This window comes from Aulonocara sp. 'chitande type north' Nkhata Bay, linkage group LG2 (genome assembly GCF_057382095.1).
Source record: "Aulonocara sp. 'chitande type north' Nkhata Bay isolate Kocher_YH1m ecotype deep benthic linkage group LG2, A_spYH_male_GT1.1, whole genome shotgun sequence".
Taxonomy (NCBI): domain Eukaryota; kingdom Metazoa; phylum Chordata; class Actinopteri; order Cichliformes; family Cichlidae; genus Aulonocara; species Aulonocara sp. 'chitande type north' Nkhata Bay.
Window position 1 is genome coordinate 32,097,335 of NC_141345.1, and position 21,672 is coordinate 32,119,006.

Genomic DNA, 21,672 nt, shown 5'->3' on the forward strand with positions numbered 1-21,672 from the left:
TTTTACATGTACATATCAAATACATCTTATAGACACACTGCACGCCATTTATCTGGGATATATTTGCAAAAAACGATGTGTGATATTTATGTGTCATTTTAAATAAGAGTTCTTTGATTTTATGATACAACAGATATTTATGTGGGAGAGTAAAAAGAGCTTGTTCTTTCATTTAAGTTCATCCATGTACTCTTCCCTGATTACTCCTGACAACCCCAGTTAGTCATCTGAAAGCACAAGAAAGAAGACAATTTTCAAGAAAACTCTGACAAGATACCATCACTAAAACCAAATTTTAGTTTCTCTACAGTATGTGCCAGCATTTGTATAGGTAAAGGACTGTGTTTATTAATGGTGTAAATGAAAAAAATATATGACTATGACTTTTAAGTACCTTTAACATTGACATAATAAATGTGTCACTATAATTAAATGGTGTTTTATGTTTATAAATGAGAGGTGCCAAGAGGGTCTGGATAAGTAGTAAACTTTGTATTTCCCAAAAATAGAGAAAGAGTAAAAGTTGGTACAGATCCTTGAGTAAAAACTATTCAGTTGTTTCCAAAACTTTGAAAATTCAAAAGGCTAATGGGATTTTTCACATTACTGGCAGAATGGCACACTTAAGCCACTTTTAAAAACATTATTGTCATTATTTGCTGCTTTTATGTTTCATTTCTCTTTTTGTCTTTTATGTATTCTTGTATTGTCTGCTAGATATAGAAGTGATATGACGCACCGGTAGAAAACGTGAATGAGATAGCCAATCAAAATGCAGCTTCAATGTCCGTTACTCCCTTTCAACCAGTGGAATTGCAGTTTTGTTACAGCCTGCAACGTTGCCATTAGCAACGGCAACTGCCCTCTACAAGTCCCAAAATGTTGCACAGATCGTTTATACCTGATATCGGCGTTTAATGGGAATTTATTCGCGCTCACATCTACACACATCGACTTCCTTCGTGTCTTTTTTAAAGATGATTTTCGGTCGTTGAGGAAGCCTGCGTGCCAGTACCAGTTAGCTCCGATTGCTAAAGCTAGCACGTTGAGCTAATCCCATTGCTTTAGATAATCCCAGTCTCAGCTAGCATCGTTATCGTCTTGGAATTGGGTTGAACGTTTTTCTGACAAAGTGTTAATTGTAACGGGCGGCTATGGGCCAAGAGTAGTGTCTGAATAACCTGCTTGGAATATTTGCAGATTTTTTTTCCTACTTAAGTTGAAACAGTAGAAAGAAGATGGATCTTCGCCTCAATAGAGTTGATTACATTCAGGTAAAACAAAGCAGACTACGTCGGGTTTATGCTGTGTGTGTTTTTCTCTCTCTTTAATTAATATTAGGAGTAAAAGTTCTCCTCCATTCTATCTCTCAGGTTGGCGTGACATCTCAGAAAACTATGAGGCTTCTTCCTCCACTGGGAAAAAAGGCAACCCAAAAGGTATCGTTTATGAGCCATACAGTAACCTAAATTAATTAACATTTGTGGTGTTAGTATTGTTTTCTGACTAAATCCAGATTGTTTTCCTGCTTTTACTGAAGACTGCAGATGATTAATTTTGTTAATTGACCCTTGGGGATAAATAAAGTCTTTCTGATTCTGATTTTAAAAATGTAACCAGTTTTATTATTTGGGTTTTAGTTTATTTATCTGTAATACATATTTTGTTTACTAGATGCTCAGAAATCAAAACCAATGACATTGATTTCTGATAAATAATTGCTTTACCCGAGCCCTTCAAGAAGTAAGACTTGTCATGCTGTGCAGTAAGTTGGGCAGTTGTTTTGAAGTTTTAGTTTAATTGAAAGAGGGACATGTAAACTGCTTGTATAGTCAGTCAAATTTCATAAAGATCAATAGACTTTGTCTCAAAACAAGATTTAGACACTATTTTTCCAACAGGCTTTAATTAAACATGTTTTCTATTAGTTCATTGTAGAAAACTTTAAAAAGTGCATTTTGGGTAAACCTCAAGGGTCATATCACCATGTGGGATCAGTGCTCGGTCGAAACAAATTATAGTATATGTAAGGTCTCTTTTATACTCTCTTTTGATACTGGGCTTATCTTCTAGATATGACTCCTTGCCTTTGCTACAATCGTTAATTAAACTAAAAAATGAAATTGGTAAGTATTAGAGTGCTTGACTGGTGTCTCCTCATGTTTTAGGTTGCTATTGCTGATCATGATGGAATACTCACATGTTTTGGCATCAAGAAGGGGGAAGCAGTGGTGAGTAAATATTTTCCTGTCATCACAGAGATTTGAAATGAACAGCTTGTAAGACTTTTGACTCTTTGTTTCAGCCTGTCTTTAAAACACTTCCTGGCCAGAAGATAGCCCGAATGGACCTTGGAGGTGCTGCGGGAACTCCCCAGGAAAAGATCTTTGTCTGCTCTGGTTCTCAGGTCCGAGGATTCACCAAGAAAGGCAAACAGTTCCTCACTTTTGAAGCCAACCTAACTGAGAGCATTAATGCAATGTAGGAAACATGTTTTGTTTTTTTTCTTCATTTTGATTTACATTACACGATTGAGCTGTGCAGAGTTGTGTCATCTTTACCCCACTGGGTCTTTTCCAGGCATGTCTCAGGCGCTGACCTTTTTGTGTGCGCAAGTTACATCTACAACCACTACTGTGACTGCAAAGATCAGGACTACTACCTCTCTGGAGACAAGATCAATGACATCACATGTTTGTCCACTGAAAACCTCACTCACCTCGTCCCCGTCCTGGCATGCCAAGATCGAGTGCTCAGAGTCTTGCAGGTAGACTGAGCTCTCATTTACTGTTCTGATTATGAGTTGCTCTTTGTCAAATGAGAGATGCCAATTGTTTTATGGTTTTGTATGTAGAGATCTGAACTTGCATATGACATAGAAGTTCCTGGACCTCCTTCTGTGTTGGAACTGTATAAAGAGCAAGGCAAGTTGATTTCTTTGTTTACTGTAACCATAAAGCATAAAGCTGCTTTATATGTACCCGTTTGAACTTAATTTCTGAAATTTCTCTTTAGGAGAGGAAATTCTCTTTGGAACCACAGATGGAAAAATAGGATTGGTTGAGATTGGTGAACTTTCAGCTGCGACCAAATGGGAAATTGACAATGACAAAAAGAAAGGAGGTATGTACAGAAATGCATTATTTTCTCATGAACACTGTTAGAAAAGATGGGCATAGCATCGAGTTCTTACACATGAAGCCAGTGTACAGGTGCCTTAAAAGTGCAATATTTTTACTGTCTAGCAGAGGGTGATTGCTCTGAGTCAAAGCAGTCATAAAGCGGAGTCTACTGCATGGGCATGCAGTAACAATTTGTTTCTCAAACAGATCTATCTGATCTCATTTTATACACAATGTATGTTTCCACAATGTTTAAACAGATACTCATGCATACTAGGTGATGACTTAACCTCTGGCAAAGTGATCATGTTTTCTGTCTCCCAGGAATTCTTTGCATTGACAACTATGATATTATTGGTGACGGAGTGAATGATATCCTGGTGGGGAGGGATGATGGGACGGTTGAGGTCTACGGCTTTGACAGCTCTAATGAACCGACATTGCGCTTTGAGCACGTAAGTGATTAAAAATTCACTCTCCATAGATTTACAGTTGTATTTTTGTAACTGTTACAAACCTAAAGTTATTTGAATAATTGTTGCTTAATTTACAACTATTAATGCATTTAGGTATTAAATGACAGACTCCCTTCTTAATCTTCAATATTTTCTCTGCTGTGTTTCCTCATAACAGGTATTGTCAGAGAGTGTGACCTCCATCCAGGGTGGTTGTGTAGGGAAGGAGTCTTATGATGAGGTCTTGACTGCCACCTACACGGGTTAGATGATAATGTTTCCCTTAATACTGCAGCTTATGCATTTTTTCCCCTCAGGAACAATAAGTGTCTGGTGTCTTGTGTCCACTCTTTTCTTCACTTCTAACAGGATGGGTGACTGGTTTGACCACTGAGCCTCAGAAGGCCGAGGCTGGCCCCGGAGATGAGGTCAGGATGAGCAAGGAGACACAGTCTAAAGTAGAAGCACTCAGGTATTAGCAAAATCTTGTTCCCTTTTTTTTTTTGTTTGGTTTACTGTGAAGTGTGATTTCAAAACAAGTCTTTCAGTTTTTCAGTTAGTAATGTTGTTAACTTTCAGGGCAGAGCTGGAGCAGCTGCAGGTCAAAGTCCTGCAGGGACGTGAGCAGTACCAGCAGACCTCTCAATCAAGCACGGCTGTCTCTGCTGTCCCCGTCTTCAGCATCAATGACAAGTTTACACTCTGCCAAGACGATGCCAGCTACAGCCTCACCCTGGAGGTGCAGACTGCCATCGACAACCTGCTGTTGCAGGTACATGTGTCTGTTATACCGCACTGTTAAAAGACAAGTTGCAATACCAAAAAAAAGTACACTTTTCATTCCGTGTAGCAAAAGTAAGCTAGCAGAATATGACTGAGACTAATGTTCTACACAGAGTGATGTCCCTATTGACCTCCTGGATGTGGATAAGAACTCAGCTGTCGTCAGTTTCAGTGAATGTGACTCAGAGGTGAGCTGTGTAAACTATGTGCACACAAAAACTTTTACAAACTAAGTCATAAACCTGCTTCTGTGATCAAAGGCCTCACATTCATTCAGTTTATGTTTAGCAGCCCAATGGGAACTTCCTCCTGGCCACATACCGATGTCAGGCCAACACTACCAGAATTGAGCTCAAAGTAAGTGAAAGTGTGGCATTTTTAAAATGGCTACATAATCAACTTGCCTCAGCTATTTGTGATATGATGTGTTACAGAAGAAGTAATATGTTTAATCCACAACAAACTGTTCTATAGGTGAGGTCCATTGAGGGACAGTATGGAACCCTGCAGGCGTATATCACCCCAAGACTGCAGCCTAAGACATGTCAGGTACGCCAGTACCAGATCAAACCTCTGTCCCTCCACCAGCGGACTCACAGCATAGACCAAGAGAGGTAATTAAAAGAATAAAAGAAAAATTTGCACTACTTTGAATTTTGAAAACAGTCTTTTCAAGTATAATAAAATCATAGAGATGTGAATTGAAATTTGGTAATCTCATTCTTTTTGAAGCAGAACACAAAAGATAGTTTTAAAGACAAAAACACATTATTAGCTTTAAACCTAGAGTTGTGAATGGTTCCTACATTTAGACCCTCGAATTGAAACTAAAATTGTCAGTGCAACATAAGACACAGTGTCCAGTTTGCCTTCCATCACAGTGATAAAGAATCCTGAATTAAAAAATAATAATCTGGATCTGAATTCCCAACAAACATAAATCAAGCCCCAGCTCTGGTGAAATTCTGATGTTATTTTTCCATAACTTTTAGAGTAACAAACCCACAAACAAATAAAAGTGTGAGTGACTACACACATATATACTGACAGTTCCTTTGACATCATGCATGCGTTCCTGGATCCACAAAGACATCTGAAGATTAGTAGCAACTAGAACTGCGATATCTCCCAGTTTTTGTTATTTCACTTTATTATGTGTTTGTTGTGAAATGACATGGAATTTCTAGTTTTGCTTCCAGTTTTTAGCAGACACATAATCTCCTTGGTGGATTTAATATTTTTATTTTATCATTTTTTGTGTGTTGAAAATAAATATGCTTACTTCTTGCTTTTAGGGTACGTTCACACTGCAGGTCTTAATGCTCAATTCCGATTTTTTGATCAAATCCGATTTTTTTGTCTGCTTGTTCACACTACAAATAAAATGCGACAGCAAATGCGCTCTAGTGTGAACGTCCAAAGCGGCCCGCATGCACAAAAGAAGACGTCACACACACAACGCGCTCTGTTTAGACCCAGAGAAAACAATATTGTTTGACTGATGGCCCTTAATGTAAAGACTTCGGACTTTACGTTTCCCAATTTTTGCTTTGAGTTATTTTGTTATTTACATAATAATGTAAATAACCTAATAATGATCCTTATTGCTGTTTTAGAGGAGCGGTGCTTCAAAGGATAGTTGCAGATTTCTGTCAGAATCTGCAGATTATACAGTATAAATAAAATGTTCATGTTTCTCCAAAGTTGTCCTCCCAACAGTTTCACTAACATCTACACTGGATGGCCAGGAAGTGTTTGCGATGTCTTATCGGGTGCTTCTCCGAAGCTGATAATTGGCGTCTGTCTTGTGTAAGTGATGTAAAAGATGGATTTAATGCGACTTGACCTTTCAAATAGCAGTCGCTTTCTAAAACATCGGATATGTATCGGATTCAGTACCACATACGAAAGTGACCCACATCGGATTTGAAAATATTGGATTTGTGCTGTTCACACTGTCATAGCATGATCGGATATGGGTCGCATAGGGTCAAAAAAATCAGATTTGATGCGCTTTCGCCTGCAGTGTGAACGTAGCCTTAGTAACCTCTACTTTTACTATGGTTTTCTATGAGATATGTGTCAGCAACTTTGTGTTGTATGTATATATTACTGTTAATAGCAGCAACACAGGAATGTTCTAACACGGTTCTTTTATCAGGATTTCCCTTTTTTCTCATAAAATCCCATATGGAAAACAAATAGTAAAAACTTATATGTGATTACTCATGAAAGTGGCCACTTTCTCATTACTTTCATACATTGTTTTAGTAAGTATCCAAAACATACAAGTTTCATTATATAATTTTTCAAGGGATCTTATATCTGTTTTCACTCTTATATGCTTTTCATACAAGTTTCACACAAGACAGATACAAACTTTATAAGATTTATATATATCTTTCCCAGATGGGATCATTTGTTTTCGTTTCTCTTTGCTTTTCTCACTCTATTTAAGGCCAATGAACAGGCTCAGTCTGGTTGGGCAGTTCAGTTTTGCAGAGATCCACTCCTGGGTGGTTTTCTGTTTGCCGGAGGTACCTGAGAAAACACCCGCAGGAGAGAGCATCACATTTTATTTCCACAACACCTTCCTTGGCACACAGCTTGAAGCCACCTACTGGTAAATGCAGGCACACAGTAGACAAGCTCTAAACTACATACACTTTAAGTTTTTGAAGAGTTTAATAGGTAGTTTCATATAGTTTAATATATTGAACCATTTTGTATTCACAGCAAAGGGGAGGGTCACTTTAAGTCTGACAACATCTCTACGATCTCCATACTGAGTGATGTTCTGTCTAAAGAAGCTACCAAAAAGAAAATCAATCTCAACATTTCGTACGGTAGGTGTATTATTGTTCTATTTCAATACCATCTGTCAGGTTTTATTTTTGTTTTGTTTTTTTAAATAGAAGAAATAGAAAACCTGTATTTATGTTTATTAATCTTCCAGAAATCAGTGATGACTCTGTGAGCCACACCCTTAACATGATCCATCCAAAGCTGGAGTACCAGCTGTTGTTGGCTAGAAAAGTTCAGCTCATCGATGCCCTTAAAGTAAGTGTAAAAGCAAAAAAGATATTCATTCCTTTGAACTGTGTTGTGGAATTTGCAGTAAAGACCACCCGGTTTGATCAGAATTTAATCAAATACCTTCTAGAAAAAAGTCTTGCAACTCGGCAGCCATCTTGCTAATGCCACAAGCAATTATTTGTAATGGTTATGTAAATGAGAGGTGAGAGAGTTATAACTCTAAGCTGACATAAATTGCACGTATAGAATCTTCAGTTAAACTGATGATTTTAAAATGATGAAAACTGTTTTAAAGCTATTTAAACCTAAAATGAGGATTAAAAAGCTGTAATCCCTGCAGGTTATATTTTTATTACAGAGGCACCAGTTTCACAATATGGCAACGTTATTTCCATTGCATCCCTGCCAATATACTGTTGAAACTGTTGCAAATCTGCTGTGCACGATTTAGTGAAATGATACAGTTTCCTCACATGTTTCTTTTGAGTGTAATTTAATGTAGCTACTAATATCTGCTTCCTATTTCCCAACATGCGTCTCTACTTCCTCTGTGGTCATCAGGAGCTTCAGGTTCATGAGGGGAATGCTGATTTCCTCATTCCAGAATATCGCAACATCTTGGATGAATCCGCTAATCTCCTTGAGGAGTACAAGAAACAGCCTGCACACCTTGAAAGGCTTTACGGTACAATGTTTTAACAGTTTCATTTAACTGATCTCATTGTGATCCTTACCGTATTAATATTGTTGGCCTATGATAGTTAATATTTTTCATTCTCTTTCCTGTAGGAATGATCACAGACCTCTTCATCGACAAATTCAAGTTCAAGGGCCAGAATGTAAAAACCAAGGTGTCCTCATTGCTGGAGATACTTGATAACTATGACTTGAATTCTCTGTTAGATTTTTTTAATGAGGCCTAAGTTTTTAATAGGTCAGAAGGTATTCATTTAGTTGTCTTTGAATGTTTGTGCTATTTTTGTATTCTAATGAAACACTTGTTTCATGGTAGTATCTCTGTGTTTCTGTAATGTTATTAAATATATTTAGTTACTTTTTATCATAGCTACTGAGCACAATATTTAAATATTTATGTATTTTAAAGTATCTGGAAATAACTATAAAAAAAGTTACCTGTGTGAATAGCTGGCATTTGAAGTGACCAAATATAAGGTTGTTAAAGAAATATGTAATGTATATTTTTATGTTATGGTTTTCATATGAGTGATGTTCATCTCTTCAAATAAAAATGAGATGATGTAAAGTTCATTATTCACTGGACTAATGCTACTACAAAAACCTACTTGTATAGAAGAAGAAATGCATAATACAGTGAATTTTAACAAAGAGCCAATCAAGTCTCATTCATTAAACTGTTACATCTACACTATCATGGACAGCAAATCTATAGATTGCCTATTTGCTTCCATTGTCTGATAGAGTACCAGAGATCAAGTCCTGCAAAATCACACCAACGTTGTGGAAGTTAATTGAATACATATACTTTGAAGGACTGAAAGTCCCAATGTACTTTTTCCACAGAATTTGTATTTTTTGCTACTTTGTGACTTTACACTTTTTACACTTTACACTTTACCATTTATTTGGTATCTAGTTTCTTTGCACTTTTAAATTTGACATACAAGTAGTTTAGAGAATATAAAGCAGAGGCAGATTTAGCAGTTTGCATTGTCCTTTAAACTGGTGCCATCTGAAACGCTCCCTAAAAGACGAGCAAATATATCCTCCTGACTACCAGGAAAAAAAATGTTGTCCTTTTTTTATTTTTTTAAATCCCCTAATGTTTGTAAGGTAATCAGAAGGCTGAAAGGATTTTTTTGGGGAAAAAAAAGTTTTTACTTTTTAGATATCACATGACATTGGAAGGCCAAACATGTAAAACTGATCTTTGATGGCAAACATTTACTTCAACTCTTCACCAAGGAACAGTTTGAAGTCAAGGAACTTGAGTGGTTTCTTCCCCCAAAACTGCAAGTCACTGCTATACTGAAGCCATGAGTTGGTGATTGCCAGATCAAAAAAATAGAGAACTGCACGTGCTGTCAATTTCCGAGTGCGAGAGACCATCCTATAGAAACTCAACATTCGGTCGACAAGGTCCACACCACCTATGTTGGTATTGTACTCAGCAATTGCCAGTGGCCTTGGCACCTGGACAAAACTTTTGTTTTTCTTGGACCATCCTATGTGTGTGTCCTGAGGTTGATTGCCATAGGCAGAGGATGCCATGACAACTGGCTTGTTGTCCAACCACTTAATGACAGCAAGTTCAAGAGGACTTCGTCTGAGTACCATCTCTGATGCTCCTCTTTCTTTCTTCTTGAAGGCCTTATTCCCTATGATCTTCTTCATCAGACAACTCAAGATCCTTGTTTCCCTCAACAAATTGCAATAAATTTCTTTCTGCTTCTAAAAAGGACTCCTTTTCTGGTCATTTAAAAGAAACAGAACAAAATGGAGGAAATGACTGCAAAAGTCCACTACGGAGGACATTTAGGAGGATATGTAACATGCTCTGTAAAGGAGAATTTCCTTTATTATTGTAAGTATATTTTGCTGTTAACATTTAGTGAATATTTAAACATTATATTGTATTAAAGATTAAATATTTAAACTTTTACTTGCAATAAAATACTCAAGGTTATCAAAATTGTTAACTAAATAACTGGATGGAAGTATAGTTCAAACTGCTTTGTAAATAAAAAATATATATATATAAAAAAACAGTCATATCAGTAAAAGCTGATATTTAGTTGCGTTTATAGCAGTGCCTGTTCATATGTCATATGTAAATTATAGCGGTCCACTATTTATGCAAAAGTAGAAGGATATAAACTTTGGTTTTATGTGCAATTTGCAGACAGCAAATAATTAGTTTCAGACTGATTTTAAAGGCAAGCGCACTCAGTTATCCAGGTAACAACTTCTCTGATTATGTATTCATTAAAAATTAAACTATAACCAAGCTAATTCAAAAAGTGGTTTAATTATTGTGTGTATTGCATGCAGTTAGTACTTCCCAACACAAGTCTTTAGTCACTAAGAACAGATTACAAATGGTTCATATGATTAAATGCCTTGGGTAACCTGTGTGTCTGAACATATATGAAGATAGCAAAATAAAAAAAGGAAAAAAATAAAACAAGATCTTATCCTTTATGCGTGCATTTGCTACACAGGCCCAGCTGACTTAATAAAGCGATTTTACGTTCAAACATGCCAAACCGGTTTTGAATTTAGTAATCAGAAGATTATTGTACTCTTCGGTTCCCCGTACATTTTACGCGTCACTGCCTTCGCGGCTTCTGATTGGTCTGTTTCAATCCTCGCGGGCTACTTGAACTGAGAGAAAGCTGCAGTCTCTACAGGTTTCTGTGTAAATGGATCGAGGTTAGCTCCCTTGTTTCCAGGTTTGTAGTGAATTCGAAACTCGTGCGTTATGGCGACTTAAATTCTTGTCTTCCGACTGTAGCCATTGTACCACCAATTGTGCATGTCTTGTTTTTGTCTGCTTTGTTTTAGCACGGGGATTCCAAGTGTGGTTACCATCTCAACAGCTTAGTTTTGATTGTGAACAATTCTTTAAGCTTCCTCGGCAAGGTAGACGCTAATGATAACCTCGCTATAATATCCATATACTTGATCCCTTTATCCACGCATCATATTTGAGGGCTCATTTCACTAGTTAACAAGTACTCAACAATTGTAGTTAAGCTAGCGGAAGGCAGGCTGGAGTTGGAGGGCAACATGTCAGGCGCTAACAGAGCACAGGGAAGCGCGGCTAGTGACTACCAGAATCAGGAAAATGTACTGCAGAGACTCAGAGGCTCGCTTAAAGCCCGACCTGTGGCGACTGAAAACCAAGAAAACCTTCCTCCGAAGCAAGCCGCCAACAGAACCGTGCTAGGAGCCCTGCAGAACAACCAGAGGAACAAATCCCAAGTCGGCGGAAAGCAGGTAACAATGCTAACTGGTAGCTGCTTAGCTGGTGCTGCGCTTTGCTGTTGACTACATGTTTTGGAGCCAATACATTTTACCATGTCCCTGCTTGTTAAAAAATACTTGATGCTTTTATTATTTCTTAAAACTTAATATTTACAAACTCACGAACGTGTGTGTGTGTGTGTGTGTGTGTGTACGCCCCGTTCCCACCAATTGACCGCCATTTTAATATCAACATTAAGGTGAAGTCAGTCATGTAGTTGGCTGCTTAAAACAACAAACATGCCTTCTTGAGGGTGCTTTATTAACGTTTCCCTCCCGTCAGCGGATGTAACAATTGAGTATTAACATTGAACCTGACTAGTGTAATATCATCTGAATGTTCTCAGTCAAGTGCAGCACACTTAGTGTTGTAATGAAAAGTCTTCATCTAACCACTAAGTTGAGCAGCATGTATGCCCTTGGATGGTGTTGCTGTCAGATCTAATCTAACAAAGTTTCTATTCTGTGGGCCATGTCTGAATATTTCTTTGCTTCCAGGATTCAACACAATCCTTGTCTTGTAAAAATGAAGACTTTGGGAAAAGCTGCTTTGATAAACCACTGGCCAAGCAACCCGCTTTCCAGATCCATATTGATGAGCCTGGTGGAGCCTGTGTCAAGAAGCCACTGCAAGCAGTTGAGAGTATCAAAGCCAAGCCCACAGTTGAACAATCCCCACTGGAGATCAGTGCTGTGGCACGGCTCCGGCAGCCCCTTGCCACTATTGAAATTCCATCAGCGATGGATGTCAGCTTTGGTGGGTTTAAAGGAAATGATGCTAGCAACTGTTACTCTGATCTGGGTTTTTACTGTTTACTAAATATAAAACTCTTCTCAGATTCTCCAATGGACATGTCTGTGGTTGAGGGGGAGGAAAAACCAGTGAATGTAAATGAGGCCCCAGAATATGCAGCTGAAATTCACAGCTATCTGAGGGAGATGGAGGTGAGAAATTAGCATACGAAGTGCTAAAGCAAAAAGCATATGAGAATTTTCTGGCAGTGCTGCCATCTTAGACATGTCCCCTGGCAACATTTTTCAACCTAAACCTGTTGATGGTTATCTGATCCTGTTTGCAAACTGGCTCTTTATAACTAGATTGTCACCCCACAGGTGAAAACCAGGCCTAAAGCTGGCTACATGAAGAAGCAGCCTGACATCACAAACAGCATGCGAGCCATTCTGGTTGATTGGCTGGTCGAAGTTGGCGAAGAGTACAAGCTCCAGAATGAGACACTTTATCTGGCTGTTAACTACATTGATCGCTTCCTTTCCTCAATGTCTGTCCTAAGAGGCAAACTTCAGCTGGTTGGCACTGCAGCTATGCTGCTAGCTTCGTATGTACCTCTTTGCATGTCAGATTCTACAAATGTTCAAAGCCCACTACTTTGCAAACATTACATTTGTTCCTTTTGAATGTTATGCAGGAAATTTGAAGAGATCTACCCACCAGAGGTGGCAGAGTTTGTTTACATCACAGACGACACCTACACAAAGAAGCAAGTGTTAAGAATGGAGCATCTGGTGCTTAAAGTGCTCTCATTTGACCTGGCAGCACCAACAATAAACCAGTTTCTCACTCAGTACTTCCTGCAGCATGCTGTTACCAAACAAGTGGAGAGCTTGGCAATGGTGGGCATGAGATTTCTGTAGTCTGAAAGTGATGTCTTAAGTGCATTGTCTAAACATTTGTTGTTGTTTTTCATCTTCAGTACCTTGGTGAGCTCAGCCTGGTTGATTCAGACCCCTTCTTGAAATACTTGCCATCGCAGACAGCAGCTGCAGCCTACATTCTGGCTAACACCACAGTGACTGGTGCCTCATGGGTGAGCTCTATAGACTTGTACAAATGGGCAACTAGGAGGTATTGGTCTATATGTAGGTGGAAATGCCAATGGTGTCCAGCAGCACAGCCAATAACTCAGAGCTTGCATCTACTCTTAACTGTTGTTTAAAGTTAAACTTGTCCAAGTTTATGCAAGCTTTAGTTTAGTGTGTGGGGAAATGTATTTGTATATTTGAAGACACAAACTGACCAAAGTTGTGCTCCTTAGCCCAAGTCCTTGAACGAGATGACTGACTACTCTCTGGAAGATCTGATGCCGTGCATTGAGGATCTTCACCGCATATACCTCAATGCCCCTCAGCATGCACAGCAGTCTGTCCGGGAGAAGTACAAGGGCACAAAGTAAGTCAGCAGATTTGTTTGAAAACTTCATGGGGAGTCTTTGTTTACATTTGGAACAGTCTGGGTTTCTTTATTTGTGCTAAAGCACTAAACCCTTGTCTCTTCCACAGGTACCATGAAGTCTCAAGCATCAATGCACCAACTAAACTGCAGCTGAACTGACTACTTCATTCCCTTCTATCCATGTTGTACTCCCCTGTCACTTAATGATGTGTGCCACAATATCAAATGCCCTGCTCTTTTTGGAGTAGCACTAGGTATTTTAGATGTTTTGACTTTTTTTTTTTTTTGTAATTTTTATATTGTAAAGTCTAAGATTCATGCCACACTACAGTTATTGGCAAAATCAAGAAATTTTAATCAGACAAATTATAGGCTTTATAGCACTGTTGGGCTACTTGGCTCCTCAGTGTTGCTAATTGACCTGCACATGTACCTAAACCCACAGAACAGATTGTGGCCTCAATTTTTTTTTTTTTTTTTTTTTTCTAGCTTAGTTTCCTAAGCAAGGGTGCAGGGTTGCCTAGTTTTTTTTAAAGAGGTGTAACCTTGGACCATTTGGCCTAATGGGATGCAGATTAAAGTGTAGTTTGTCTGTCATTGAGTCATTTGATTACATTGGTGTCTTGAAAGCTTTTTTTGGGACATCTTCTGCACTGTTAAACTATGGCTCTTGTAAATAAAATTCTTTTAAATACATTTTCTGATGCTTTATCAACACCCTAGACTCAAGAGGGCAGCAGAGGACAAGTTCTTAAAAGCTTACATCAGCTTAGGAATGTGAGCCCTGGCTAAACTAATTTCTGGGTATCCAAAATGGGATTTCTGTTTGAATTGAGGACAAAGTGCCATTGAGGAGTGGTAATTATGGGAAAGGTAAAGTCAGTTCTTTAAACCAGTAAGGTTTTCCTGTGCAGCCTTTCTTACAACAGGATAAGTATGGTTTTGAAATATCAAAAGCCCCTCAAGGCATTTAAGGTTCTGTTCAACAAGGGAAGGGGAAAATAAGGACACACACCCCATGTTTGGAGTTTTTGTTTCAAACTAAATGCTTTTCCACTTGTCATTCAACAACGGCTTGATTTTTATCTGAACGCGAGTTAGTCGGCCAATAGCATTGAAGGTATTGCACGCTCCCCCTCGTGATAAATTGGGAGGCTGGCTTTGTGTAAGGAGTCTGACAGGAGAGGGGAAGTGGAGCCCAGCCGCAGAAAGGATTTTCATCTCAGAAGCGTGGACCGCTCAAAAAGCATGCACTCTCTCAGCAGGTTTCCTTTATTACTGACTGCATGCACTTGTGACTAACGGGAGGATTTAACCATGGAAACTGATGGGAATTCTATAACATAGCCTAAATGGCTGGATACCTGGCTGATGACTCGTGCAGCTACGGCATAACTGTTTAACTCCTAAGATCTAACTTTGTTAAAGACCATTTTTGGTAGTGTAAAGAGTGGCTTGCTGCTTAACCCCATGCCTGCCCCCAGAAGATTTGTTGTGGCGTCCACGTCGCTGCCGCTGGCACTGGGCTGGGGCTGGAACCTGAGCTTGTACGTGGGGATGCTTCTCGGTCTCCTGATGCTCATGATGCTTCTCCTCTGGATGCTTCTCAAACAGCTCAGGAACTCTGTGGCAAAATCGATGCTGCAGCCCGTTCGCTCTTTTAGGCAGCCTTGCTTTGAACAGAGGTTGGAGCGTGTGTTGTGAAATATGGGACAAATCTGCCAAAACACTGCCAGGACTGAGGCATGTTGGCGTACTTGATTGTGCCTTTGCAGAACTGTGTAAGAAAATTACTTTAAAAATGATCTGTTATGGACTCGTGCTGAAACTGCGTCACAAATAATAAAAGCTCATGATTTTATTCAGAGAAACCCGTTTGTTCTTTTACCAGCTTTATATGTTGCTTATTTTCAGATAAGCGTGAAGCAGGGAGCCTTATCTGTGTTCTCCTTCAGTAATTAAAATTACCGCTAATTTTATGCAAGAGCTATTAAGTGTATTTACACAGCCATAGCCCAAACATCTAAACTGCTGAGTAAAAGCAGAAGCCAAGATTAAATCTGCATCCTGATCCATGCTGATTAAAGCAGTGCATTCAGTAGGCCAATTTGCACTCATCTCATTTTCGTGAATTGGCAGGAGGAATATTAAGGATTTCTGCTGATGAAATATATAAAAGGTGCTATGCCACCTTTATTTTTAAGTATTGTACATATCAAGGGGCAAAGTGTCATGAGACTTAAGGTGAGAAAGCTAATATCAACTAAAAGAACTCACAGGGTTAATGCCATTTAACATTTCCCAGGGATGTAAAAGTGGCCAATACACCTGATCTATTGACCACAGATACAACAACAACAACAACAATCTTTATTTATAGAGCACATTTAAAAGCTTTGGGCATACCAAAGTGCTTTACATAAAACAATAAAAGGTTCAAACAGATAGGAAGCTATTTTACTGCCAAGTGTGGAGTCCACTTTTCCACTTATTGAAGGACATGTTTATGTCCTGATGGGAGTGATCTTTTGCAGGATGACATAAGGGATCACTGAATTATCTGATGCATATCAAAATAATGTGCACACTATGGCTTTCCTGATCGCCAGATTTCATACAGCACCAGATAGATGCTCAACACAAACATTAAATCATCAAATGCATAAATATCTTTCGGAAGAAAGACTTTCATCTCTTCAGTTCAGCTCCAGGAACAGAGTCAATGCCAAGATAATTTGTGTTGGGTTTTCCTTTAATTTGCCATTTACCTGTGGTTCTTACTGTGTTTTATTTTTATTCCTCTTCAGTCATTAGTCAGAGGAGGTCATGCAGGCTTTGAATGATTGAATAGTCCCAAAAGGATCAATATCCTGTTAACCTAGAGGGGAGCATGTTCATAACACAATGGCAGCTGATTTCCTTATACTTCAACACAATAATGAAAACACCCATTATTCATATGTAGTGTACCTGTGTGATGCAAGTTATTTCTTGCAAATCATTGTTGCCAGAAATAATATTGTTAAGATTTCTCAAGATCTGTAAATATTTGCATTCCTACATTAACTTTATATTTAAAAGTCAACTAATTTGGAGGTTTTCTTACATCTTTGACTAGAAATAAACAGAAAGGGGTAGCATGGCTAATCCAGCTGCCAAAACTACTAAAGGTCACTTACGCAGATGTGATGGATGTAGAAATTTTTCAATGTGGCTCTCTGCAAGAAAGCAAAGAAGCATAGTGTTCCAAGGTGTCAAGCTGTTTCTGTGAATACTTTCTCTGAGACATGTCTGAAAACACTTCGCCACCTCTCAGCTAATTTCACACCAGTGAATCTTAAGGGATTTTTCTTCAGCAGATTCGTGCACGGGTTATTTCAAAATAATAACAGTTTGTTTATCTGCTCACTCCAGCTGTAACTCAGAGCTCTGCCAGCTCTGATTTATTTTGCACATGTGCTTTTGAGCTTAAAATTCTCCTTTGGTTACAATACTATGATCTCTTTATTTGCAATATATCGTAAAAAAAAAAAAAAAACCTTAGTGCAAATCAATCTGAATCCTGAAAAAGTCAAAAGCAGCAGCATCTGCGGTGTAGGTTCCTGTAGAGTCTATGCTGCAGACAACAGAGAGTTAGACTATGACCACGAAATAATCAAAGCATCTGATCTGATGAAGATGAAGAATTCTGCTGAAAAGAGCAACAAAACTGCTGAATCGGACTCATCTTCTGAGACCAGAGATACACTTTTTAAATAGAGACGTGTTCAAAACACCTGCTTGGCAATAATAATAAAATATAAACCAAGGTAAACTCTGATCAAAACACTAACCATTTTATGGACAAAGATTTTGTTCTTTTTGGTATTTTTAACATTTGGGTTGGAAAAAAATTAATAAAATTCATTACCTGTAAAATGGGTAGGCTAGCATTTTTTAATTTTCAGTGAATATTCAAGTGTTGTTTTCTTGATTTTATTAATAAATTTCTAAATTTACTTATTTTGCATTTATCCTCGAAAAAGACGCGTTTTCTATATAAACAATATATTCTAAAATGCTGCTAATCTGACATGCTTACATAGTTTTATGCTGTAGTTTAAGCGCAAAGCTAAAGTCAATCCTAATAAAATATATTTATTATCAGAAATATTAGCTGGAGTTTTATGTACTTTACATCTTTGATTATTGGAAATTAACTATGTATATAGTCAGCCCCCTACCCCCAACCCCCAAAAAGCTAAAAAATAAAAATAAAATAAAGATTACATTTCATGAATATTTGTCTAAATTAAGTCTGCTCTCAAACACGACAGTAGTCTATTTGTTCCCTAATCGCAAATGTTGCATCTAGCACAACATTTATTCACTGGCTTCATACACAAGAGCTGTGGATGGTTTCCTCTTAGTAGAGGCAGTTTATCTGCTCTTTTAATATATTATGATGAACGTTCCTGAAAAGGTATAAGACACAAGTTGAACCTGGCCTCAGCAAAGCTGTAATTTGTGGAAAGTAGTAAACATGTGATCTATGGTGACCCTTTGATTGATGATAGACCTTATTGTCGGTCATTCAGTACTGCATATATTGAGTTGTAGACACAGAGCTCTGTAACACAGCTGTCGCATGGCACACCGCTCATGAATGAAAATCTCTCAGTGATTTGGTTTTAAAGCTGACAACTTGGGAAGGGCAATGGGAAGAAACTGCTGACTTTTGGTTTCACTTCCCAGCAGTTTGCAGGATCACTGATTTAGATGATAAATAATCAATAGATGTTTTCTCATATAAAAACAAATAGATTTTAATACATAAATGTCATATATGATTTTAGAAAGTGCAATTTAAAAAACAAGGTTAACTCACTAACTTTGGTTTTAACATGATTTTCCTGCCACACAAATTGTGCCAAACATTGTGCACATTTGTCTCACCTAAATGTTTCTGATCAAACAAACATGAAAATAGTTTTAATATAAGACAAAGATAACGCACGTTAAATGCTTTATAAAAAAAAACTATCCAAACTATCTGGCACTGTTGCATTGCTCCCTAAACCAATAAGTGGTTGTGCCACCCTTGGCAGGAAGAACTGCAATCAAGCATTTGTGATAACAGGGAATCAATGATGAACACTGATCTTAACTGAGACAAGTGAGGTCTGGAGTTCTTTGGATGATGTTTTGGGTTCTTTTGTGACCTCTTACATCAGTTGTTGATGTGCTCTTGGAGAAATCTTGTTAGACTTTAGTAATTTTGTTACTGTTCCAGTTTTTTTTTTTTCCATTTGTTGATAATGGTTCATTGTGATTAGCTGGAATGCAAACCTTGTAACTTTTTCCAGACTGTCAAGGACTTTGCTTCTCAGCTGTTTCTTTAGATGGTCTCATGATGTGTTGCTTTTTGAGAGCTGAAACTAGAGTCCAAACATTTTGATTAATCTCAGTTAACTCATGATTTAACAAAGGCGACCTTTACTTTTTCACACAGGGCCAGAAAGGTTTGGATAGCTTATTTTCTCTTAAAAGAAATGAAATCATCATTTAAAAAATTGCAATTGGTATGAACTGGCATTACTAGAATTTGTTTGATGATCACAGTGACAAATGTGTGAAAAAGATAAGAATTCAGGAAGCAGCAAATACTTTTTCATGGCAATGTTTGATGTTTTTTTGGACTAGTCTTCAACTTACAGACAGTATGACCAAGTATGTCTCCTTATGTAAGCTTCTTTTTAAGTACATATGTATCATTAATCACTAACTGTCTGAATTTAACCACAACAGCAGTGATTTCTGTATGACTTGACTTGTTTTATTTTTTTTTATTTTTTTACATTAATCTTTAAAATTCAGAAAATTAGTTAGGTTACAGGCAGAAAAAAAAAGACTTATTAGTTATTAGTTATTGCACATATTAATAGATATAGTGTTACTGCATATTTTAACACTTTGCAAATGAAAAAATTGCAATTTGTCTTATTTAGGCTTAGATTAATTATAGTCGTTAAACACAGCTAATGACATCAATGTTTTTAAGACAGCCAATGTCATCCATCACATTGTCATTGGTAGGAAATTATAGGAAAATCCCTTGCAGACTTGTGTGTATATATATATGTGTGTGTTACAGTTGTGTGTTACTGGCATTCAGAGCTCCCTGCTTGCCATTTGATGGAGTGCAGATTAAAAGAACTTTTGCACTGGTTTTACTTTTCAGACCTGAAGTTATGTCCATCTTTTGTTTACTTACTTACTTTATTTACAGCTTACAATCAAAATCATTACAAATAGATATGTATCTGAAACTATCACCCCCCCCCCCCCCCCCCCCCCCAAAAAAAACAAAACAAAAACAAAAACAAAAAAACCCAAACATTTCATTTGAGAGATAAAGATGATCAGCTAAAATATTTTTTTAGGTTAATCCAGGCATGAAGTTTGGTGCACTGTATGAGGATTTTGCTAAAAATATGAATTGTAATTCAGTGTCCGTAGCGTTTTTAACAGTCATTATCTACATGCACATATCACATGAGAGAAAGAATGAGAAATTAGTTTTTGTAAAAACTGCACATATTATCCAAGCACTTCATATGAACACTTGTAGCTTATCCGATTGTGAGATATTAAATACTCAGAGAAGTACATAATCCATTTAGTTTGTGTATGTCTGCCTCTGGTGAGTAGACGATATCTCAGTTACCTGAAAAATATCTCCATTCAATCTGATATGTTTGTTATTAGCTGCTATACGCTTGTTTATGTGGGAATCAAGGAAATTGGCTCCTTGTCAGCCTGGGAGACTGTGAAATGAAACTGTGAGCTTCCGTAACTGGATCACTTCAGAGATGGTATTCACACTCCCATCTTCTCACAGGTGCTCACTTTAATTAAGGTTTGCTGCGAAGGAGACAACTATAATGATATGTGAGCTGCGCCGCTGATCCCTTCCCTCCTATCAGCCATCAAGCATCTCCTCTTTGTGTCCTGTTTGCACATTAACCTCTGAGTAGCCATGCAGAGCATGAAACAAAAAGCTAAATGTAGACAGAGGCAGATTTATTATTTAATAGAACACTAGCTCTCTCAGGCATTCATTCAAGACACTGGAGTAATTATGGGCACATGCTATTAATCACCCAAAGACATTTTCTCATATGCCATTCTGGTTTCTGGGTGGAAGGCAACCAAGTACTGCCAAGTACAATATGTGAGACATGGCTAAGTGGTGGGGCAGAAACAAAGAGCCTTTAAACTGTTCATCAGGTCAAGTGGATCAGTGTTTTATATTTAGTTTGACTGAAACTAATAAAAAATTATCAAAAAAAGAGAAAAAACAAGAAATTAGAAAAAAGTCTGCAGCACCTGCTTTTTTTGACACAAAATAATGCTGCAGCTCCTGTCTGTAATGACAGTATTGCCTCTGATTCCAGGAAATAACAATAGAGTAATAAATTAAATGAATCTTAACTATTTCCTACAATCAACACATCCTGCAAACATTCCCCTCCTGCATACTATACTTAGCACATTCTCCCCAGGAAGTTGACCATAAATGGAATTAAACAGGGCCCTGAATGGTTTTGCAGTTCTTAGTTTCAAACAAGAGAAGAAGTGAGAATAACAAACAAAAGAATCAATACACATCTTAAAGCTTCTGGCCTTCTTTCAGAAAACTCGGTTTTTGCATTTCACTTATATTATACTTCACCTAATTGCTAATTAGGATTTTATACAGAATATATATAAGCTATATGATGATGAATGCATTTTTGTAAACTACTCAGTATTGTCCAAAACATATCAAATTTGCTCCACCTCAGCCAATTGTTGGTCATAAAAACAGAATACAACTATTTTAACTGTCAAACTCAAAGGAGCATTTGTATAAAGAACTACAGAGTACTACAGACTTTAGTCAGGGTTAAATTTAAGATAATTTAAAGCAAATAATCAACCCCATCATAGGGCCACTAAAACAAAGAAAATGTATTTCTAGAGTGCAAACAAAGTTTACCCGCAGAAAAGCTTGGAAACAAAAATATTCAAGACTAGTAATAAAACTTGGAAAAAAAAA

General features: G+C 37.6%; 2 protein-coding genes across 5 annotated transcripts; both read left to right on the forward strand.

The window, feature by feature from the left end:
- The first annotated feature begins 800 nt into the window (after nucleotides 1-800).
- bbs7 (Bardet-Biedl syndrome 7) lies at nucleotides 801-8,739 on the forward strand. Of its 4 annotated transcripts, none has more exons than XM_086259314.1 (20): nucleotides 801-1,274; nucleotides 1,374-1,439; nucleotides 2,169-2,231; nucleotides 2,306-2,481; nucleotides 2,581-2,767; nucleotides 2,855-2,924; nucleotides 3,016-3,123; nucleotides 3,447-3,577; nucleotides 3,756-3,840; nucleotides 3,947-4,049; nucleotides 4,157-4,349; nucleotides 4,474-4,548; nucleotides 4,652-4,717; nucleotides 4,835-4,974; nucleotides 6,065-6,169; nucleotides 6,819-6,983; nucleotides 7,097-7,206; nucleotides 7,317-7,420; nucleotides 7,958-8,081; nucleotides 8,186-8,739. In XM_086259314.1, the coding sequence occupies exons 1-20, from the start codon at nucleotides 1,239-1,241 to the stop codon at nucleotides 8,317-8,319; spliced, it is 2,241 nt and encodes a 746-aa protein (XP_086115440.1). In that variant the 5' UTR covers nucleotides 801-1,238; the 3' UTR covers nucleotides 8,320-8,739. The 4 variants fall into 4 exon arrangements, with proteins under 4 accessions (XP_086115440.1, XP_086115432.1, XP_086115456.1 ...); XM_086259306.1 differs by having other exon boundaries at nucleotides 803-1,274; nucleotides 4,649-4,717; XM_086259330.1 differs by lacking the exon at nucleotides 6,065-6,169 and having other exon boundaries at nucleotides 806-1,274; nucleotides 8,186-8,738.
- Nucleotides 8,740-10,707: 1,968 nt separating this feature from the next.
- Nucleotides 10,708-14,288, forward strand: ccna2 (cyclin A2). The gene is made up of 9 exons (XM_086259342.1): nucleotides 10,708-10,827; nucleotides 10,940-11,374; nucleotides 11,900-12,158; nucleotides 12,240-12,346; nucleotides 12,515-12,738; nucleotides 12,829-13,033; nucleotides 13,114-13,227; nucleotides 13,456-13,589; nucleotides 13,700-14,288. The coding sequence occupies exons 2-9, from the start codon at nucleotides 11,165-11,167 to the stop codon at nucleotides 13,749-13,751; spliced, it is 1,305 nt and encodes a 434-aa protein (XP_086115468.1). The 5' UTR covers nucleotides 10,708-10,827; nucleotides 10,940-11,164; the 3' UTR covers nucleotides 13,752-14,288.
- Nucleotides 14,289-21,672: the final 7,384 nt, after the last annotated feature.

Bases quoted from the DNA above. Each gene is read 5' to 3' on its own strand.
- ccna2 (XM_086259342.1), top strand. From the start codon at position 11,165: ATGTCAGGCGCTAACAGAGCACAGGGAAGCGCGGCTAGTGACTACCAG. The intron at 12,739-12,828 runs GTATGTACCTCT...AATGTTATGCAG, and splicing joins GCAGCTATGCTGCTAGCTTC to GAAATTTGAAGAGATCTACC. The intron at 13,228-13,455 runs GTGAGCTCTATA...TGTGCTCCTTAG, and splicing joins CAGTGACTGGTGCCTCATGG to CCCAAGTCCTTGAACGAGAT.
- bbs7 (XM_086259306.1), top strand. From the start codon at position 1,239: ATGGATCTTCGCCTCAATAGAGTTGATTACATTCAG. The intron at 4,718-4,834 runs GTAAGTGAAAGT...ACTGTTCTATAG, and splicing joins CTACCAGAATTGAGCTCAAA to GTGAGGTCCATTGAGGGACA. The intron at 6,984-7,096 runs GTAAATGCAGGC...TTGTATTCACAG, and splicing joins CAGCTTGAAGCCACCTACTG to CAAAGGGGAGGGTCACTTTA.